At 33.7% G+C, this 7,099-nt stretch overlaps 1 protein-coding gene across 1 annotated transcript; it reads left to right on the plus strand.

Moving 5' to 3' along the window:
- Positions 1–3,177: 3,177 nt before the first annotated feature.
- Positions 3,178–6,564, plus strand: LOC111900143 (BTB/POZ domain and ankyrin repeat-containing protein NPR1). The gene is made up of 4 exons (XM_023896014.3): positions 3,178–4,665; positions 4,750–5,497; positions 5,717–5,914; positions 6,150–6,564. The coding sequence occupies exons 1-4, from the start codon at positions 4,138–4,140 to the stop codon at positions 6,410–6,412; spliced, it is 1,737 nt and encodes a 578-aa protein (XP_023751782.1). The 5' UTR covers positions 3,178–4,137; the 3' UTR covers positions 6,413–6,564.
- The last annotated feature ends 535 nt before the right edge of the window (positions 6,565–7,099 follow it).

Raw genomic sequence — 7,099 nt, forward strand, 5'->3', positions numbered from 1 at the left:
TATATTCTTATATAGTAGGCTAATGATCCATGGTTTGTATGGATTGGGCTAAAACCCATAAGGTGCTCCATGGATAATTCATGGAGGTTACAAACCCATAGATCATAGAATATGAAAAGCCATGACAATTAGGGTTTACATGGTGTAACCCTACTTGTGCTACAACTATATAAAGACCCCTAGTCTAGCAAAATCGGCACTACTTGTTCAAGATAGATGGCTAGCCGATTTTGAGGTGTAAGTGAACTTCTCTCAAGTCTATTCCAAGAGTTTTAGTGTTGTGTGAGACATTAGAGGCATCACACTTGAGGTGTTAGGCTCACAAGGTTCTCAAGGAATCCAAACTACAAAACGTATGTTCTTCTTCTAGAATTTATGTTTAAAAGTTCCCCATGGTATGCTAGATAGGTTAAAAACCTTGGAAAATCAATTTTGCATGTATCATAGTAAAACATAGATCCAAGGTTTCTAGGGTTGCATGTACACCTTAAGAGTGTTAGAATGCTCAAAACCCTTTATATATATATATATATATATATATAGAGAGAGAGAGAGAGAGAGAGAAAGAGAGAGAGATAAAGGTTCATATGTTTCTTACATCTATTGTGTGCCAGAATGCACCAATAAAATTTTTGTAAAAATAAATTATTATTTAATCAAATAAAGAGATATATTAAATAATTTCCATAATTATATGTATATTAAATGATATCCATAATTATAATTTATTTTTTATAAAAACTATTTAAATTTGTCATTAATATCAAAAATAATATTCTTTCAAAATGAATTCCTATCTAGGTTTTCATATATGAGTTCGTATTTTGTTTCATAACCCACTCACTCAAAATACAAGAAAGTTACATGAAACATGGAGAATGAGAGTGTATTATAGTAGAATGAAAGTTTATTCTAGAAGAATAGAAATATATTTTAACAGAATGAGAGTGTATTATAGTAAAATACACTATCGTTATTCATATTACATGCAACTTTGTTGTATTTTAAGTGAGTGAGTCCATAAACAAAACACGAACAGATACATGAAAACATTGATGCAAATTCATTCTGAAAGAATGTTATTGCTGATGTTAATGACGAATTTAATTAGTTTTTATAAAAAGATAATTATAATTATGGATATCATTTAATATAAATACAATTATGGAAATCACTTAATATCTATCTTTATTTAATTAAATAATTATTTAATTTTATTAATTCTTACTGGTGCATTCTAGCACATAATAAATGTAAGGAACACATGAACCTGGCAATATATATATATATATATATATATATATATATATATATATATATATATATATATATATATGAGACAAATGAATATACATTACAGCTCCGGTAAGCGTAGGTAATAAAGCTCATTAAACTATGTCATTTTATTAGATAAAGATTACAATTAGGGATTCATAATCAACACTTGATGTTGCAGATTCAATATTGAAACAATAATTTTGATAGGGAATCAAAAATGTTAATTATCTTTAACTGTCATGATGGTGGAAAACAATCATGTTTACTGACGTGAAGTAATAAGCGATAATGGAAGAAAGTAAACGTGGATGGTTAAACGATAATAGTGGAAAGAAATGCAATGGAAAATTGTATATTTACCAAGTGAAAACTGAACCAGTTATGTTTACTAAGATAAAACTGCATAATTTAGAGGTTTATGTATTTGTTAATCCTCGTTTGCTGCCAGAGAATTTCTGAAGCAGCATCGTCAATTTGTTGTTCATATTGATCTTTTAGGCTAGATCTTGTAAGATCGCTATATAGGATCTATACGTGGGAATCGACGGGATGGGATGAATTGTTTTAGAGATATGATATATCTGTGTTAATGATAATCGTTGGATTTGTAGGTTTTAGTTATACATTATTATCACATTGTGGGATTGAAATTCCTATGTACTTACCAGGTTTCCTAACCTGACCCACTCAGTTTATTGTATCACATGTGGCTATACGAAAGATATATTATGCTGAGAGATTCAATGAGTATTAGGCCACTAATTTAATTACTATAAGGCTTGTTTTATTTCGTTGTGCTTATGTTTTTGTATTGACGATGACATCCCAATATTTTAATATAAATAAAATACATTTCTTCGGAAATGCTTTGATAATATCATTATCATGTTTTATGGGAACAAATTCCGCTATACTATTTTCAGAAAGGATGCTCTGATTTTTAAATAAGCATAAACAAATCAGTCTTTTCTGGCAATGGAAAAAAGGATGTCACATTTTACTAGTTTATGAATAAATCCAAAGTCATCCCATCTCGGGCGTCCAATTCGACAGATACAAGAGAGTATATCAATGCATGATGTGAGGGAGATGGTAACAAATACAAGAGATAAAAGGAAAACTAAAATAAACATGTGTGTTGTCATAGGAATTCGTCTGCCTCATGTGTTTTCACAAGTTCTTTTGAAGCTTCTGGACATAATTAGATAAAGATTTGGGTGATGTTGTGTAACTCGTCCCTGACCGATTGCGAGCCTTGGAAGCAGACACATAAAGATTTTGTGGAGAGAAAGAACCATATATGGATATCTAGAAAGAACCCAAATCGTTGAAACCCCAGATTTGTAAATGCATATGTGTGTTTTCATATTCTTCAAGAGAGATCTACATTACTATGAACCTCCTCTCTTTATTCGAACCCTATTTTGTGTGAGCTTCAATTGCACAAAAATAATTTTGATTCCTCTCTATTTAATCGACTTGAATTCAAAGACGCGTCGAAAAAAAAAGAGATGATGGAAGTTGACTTTACATGGTTCTTACTTGAGAGAGAGAGAGAGAGATGTAACCCCTTGCATATTATATTTTATTTAAAAAAAAATTAAGAAAAAACCTTATAAATGGTCCCTGGGTAGTGAAATGACAAAGATGTCTTTTACTTAACGAATAAATATCGACAGAGTTAACTATAAAGACTGAACGTTAAAAGTTTTAAAATTACAAAACCATCCATAAAGTTTTTTAAAATTAAAGAGACACTTCAGATTTTGTGAAGAATTTGTAAAATTAAAACCACAAGGACCACTTATGAAGTTTTGTCTTAGATTGGCGTCCTAAATATTTAATGCAATTATTCGTTTCAAAAAGACTTCATAAGCATTTACAACGCTGAAGTGACGTCGTATACTGCGTATGCAAAACGCGGCAAGCCAACCTTACGCCATCATCGTCGTCACCTCAACTCAACTGCTTCACCTCATCTCCATTGAGTATTTCCCTTCGCAAGCCGACAAAATATTTTCTAAATTTTACAAGAAAACCCTTTCTCTTTTTGCTACCTACGAAACTTCTCATTTTCCTCGACAGCTTCTTCGCAAGTATTTTGAAGTTTCTTCCATACAGCAATCATCAGGTTCTATTAGGTTGTTTCGTTTTTACCGTTTCTCGACGTTAATTTCGTTTTTTTCCACATGGGTTTTGCTTATTGAGTGATTATTTTTTCTGGGTATTCGTTGGAAATACGAAAAGAAGAATAGATTTGGGGATTAGGGTTCTGGTAGTAGATTTGTTACTCTGTGTATAGCTGATTCGATCAAGTTTCGGGGGTTTATGTACGTTTTGATGAAGATTCATGCTATGGGTTTAATCTCAGAATCAGGAAAAGCTGATTTGATTTGGGGTGTTAGGCCTTTGTTCTACCATAAATTTGTAGCAAAAAATATGGAAATTTCTCGATCTTAGTTTGATAAAAGGGCAGTATAATCATTTAAGATCCATCAGTTTGTGGGTTTCATTATATTCTCTGCCACTAATCTCTTCAAGTGCTTTGTGGTCTTGCTGCTCGGATTTCAGAATCTCTAAAGTTGACCTTGACTTTGATTTTTCACTTGAACATTTATAAGCCTTGATTTGATCCATTATATGTCCTTTCCAACTATATCATAGCAAAACGTTCTTTGTGGTTTGAGTTCTTGTTCTTCATCTATGGAAGTTCCAAGATTTGACCTTAACCCTTGATCTTCTTTCATGTTAGGAATCTGAGCTCTTTCTTTTTAGCCATAAAAGTTTCTATTTTTAACCCCTAAAAATCTTTTTTCATGTGATTTTTTCATTTCCATACTGGGAATTCGACTTTAATCCATGGCATATTCATCAGAACCATCATCATCGATAAGCTTCACCTCATCATCTCACATATCCAACGGCTCTTCTCCAATCCCTGATACACGCCCAAATCTTGAAATCATTAGCTTAAACAAACTCAGCTCAAATTTAGAGAAGCTCTTGTCTGATTCCGATTCTGATTACAGCGATGCCGAAGTTGTTATTGAGGGGATTCCAGTAGGCATTCATAGGTGTATCTTAGCTACTAGAAGCAAGTTCTTTAGCGATTTGTTTAAGGAAAGTAAAGGGTGTGTTGAAAAGGATGGGAAACCGAAATACAACATGAGTGAATTGTTGCCATATGGGAATGTTGGATATGATGCTTTTCTTGTATTTTTAAGTTATATTTATACTGGAAAATTGAAGTCATCTCCCCCAGAGGTTTCAACTTGTGTGGATGATGGATGCCTCCATGATGCTTGTCGCCCTGCTATTAATTTTGCAGTTGAATTGACTTATGCAGCTTCGGTTTTTCAAATTCCGGAGTTGGTTTCGCTTTTTCAGGTATAAGACAAATTGAAATTGATCATCTAACGATTAAAATTGGAAGTTTACGATTTGATAGTTCTTTCATTTTCGAATATTCAGCGTCGACTTCTCAATTTCATCGACAAAGCTCTCGTAGAAGACGTAATCCCGATCCTCGTTGTCGCCTTTCACTGCCAATTACAACATGTTTCAACTCGTTGTATCGATCGTATATCGCGCTCAGATCTCGACAACGTTTGCCTCCAAAAAGAGCTTCCATTCGAAGTCTTCCAAATCATCAAATCAATTCGCAACCCTGAACACGAGCACACAGTCGAATCCGATGAAGACGCATTACGTGAAAAACGAATCAAAAGCATACACAAAGCCCTCGATTGCGACGATGTCGAACTCGTCAAACTAATTTTGACCGAGTCAAACATCACATTAAACGAAGCGTTCGCTTTGCATTACGCAGTCGCGTATTGTAATCAAGAAGTCGCGAAGCAGATTCTCGATTTGAATCTCGCGGATGTCAATTTGAGGAACGCGCGAGGGTACACAGTGCTGCATGTGGCGGCGATGCGGAGGGAGCCGTCGATTATTGTCTCGCTTTTGAGTAAAGGGGCGGTGGCGGCGGAGATGACGGCTGATGGGCAAAGTGCTGTGAGTATTTGTCGGAGGTTAACGAGACCAAAGGATTATAATGTGAAGATTGAACGAGGGCAAGAAAGGAATAAAGATTGGATGTGTATTGATGTTTTGGAGAGGGAGATTAAGAGGAATCCTATGGTGGGAGATGTTTCGGTTTGTTCTTCCGCTGTTGCAGATGATTTGCATATGAAGTTGCTTTACTTGGAAAATCGAGGTAATTTTGGCAACTTATATCTTCATCCAAGTTTCATTCATTGTACTTTTCACTTTTTTTTGTAAGCACAACCTTGTAATTTGAAAAATCTACCCAATTATATTATTTGGATGACATTGTAATAATGTGGTAGATTCTTGAAAGTACAATGCTATAGTAAAAGAAAATAAGTTAAAGTAGGTTGCTATTTCTTGCATTTAACCCTAATGTGTTATGCAGTGGCGTTTGCAAGATTATTGTTTCCTTCGGAAGCTAAACTAGCTATGGAAATCGCACATGCCCAAACAACCTCGGAGTTTCCGGGTCTCTTGGCGTCAAAAGGGTCAAATGGTAATTTAAGGGAGATGGATTTGAATGAAACACCAACGGTACAAAACAAAAGATTGTTTTCAAGAATGGAAGCTCTTTTAAGAACAGGTAAATTCTCAATTTAATAGTTGATTATAGCATCATACTAACTAACTTTCATTTCTTTATGTTTTAACTTTTAACATTGTATTTTCAATTTTTTTCTTATTAAGTTTGCTTACTTTGAAAATTGTACCAAAATACAACATTACACTTCTAATCTCTCGTATTGAGACATTGCTATTTCTCGAAAAGTAAGTACAACAAGTTAACATAAGCCTAAAAATATCTTTTGTGGATACAGTGGAGACGGGTAGGCGTTATTTTCCTCATTGTTCGGAGGTTCTTGATAAGTTCATGGAGGACGATCTACCGGATCTATTTTACCTGGAGAAGGGTACTCCAGAAGAACAAGAAATAAAAAGAACTCGATTTGTTGAACTTAAAGAAGATGTCCAAAGGGCCTTCACTAAGGATAAAGCCGAGCTTCATCGTGGTTTGTCTTCATCGATGTACTCCCCAACAGTGAGACACGGGGGGAAGAATAAAACACGAAAATACTCGTGAAATGTGTATTTTATGTGTTTACGTTGAATAGATTGTTATGTTAGATGTCTGTAGCCTCACATCAGCTAGACACAGTTTTATCTGCATGCATTTGTATGACATGTTTACTTTTTTGGAGAGAAAATCAAGGACTCCATGTATCTATCGGTTAAGATTTTTTTTTTGTTGTCTAATCCACTCAAATGTGTTGAAAATGCCTCATTTGGCGCTAAAAATGTGAGTGTCGGGAGTCTCCGTAGCTTTAATTTTTGGATGTATGTTGTAAAGATCTTGTAGGGTACCAAAACGATGGCACATTGTATGTCTGAAGTATAATAGGTTTATGTTTGATGTTTGAGAAAGAAAAAAAAAAGATGATAGTTTGGTTATGATTTTATGCTAAATTGGAATGTTGAATCGTTATGGTTCGTTGGTTTTTGCATGGCAACGTTGTTATCGAACTAATTGCTTGCTACGAAAAGAGAATCATGTAGTTTGGTTGGATTTCATTATTGTTTAGCTTTGAATGATGACATTATGGTTATTTTGATTATTGTTCATTATTGTGAATTATTGTAAGATGATAAACTCATAAAAGTACTAAAGTAATTGTACATGGACTTATTTTGATAAGATTTTAGAATGTCAGACAAAATGTTTATTTTATATATATATATATATATATATATATATATATATATATATATA

This window comes from Lactuca sativa, chromosome 8 (assembly GCF_002870075.4).
Source record: "Lactuca sativa cultivar Salinas chromosome 8, Lsat_Salinas_v11, whole genome shotgun sequence".
Classification (NCBI taxonomy): domain Eukaryota; kingdom Viridiplantae; phylum Streptophyta; class Magnoliopsida; order Asterales; family Asteraceae; genus Lactuca; species Lactuca sativa.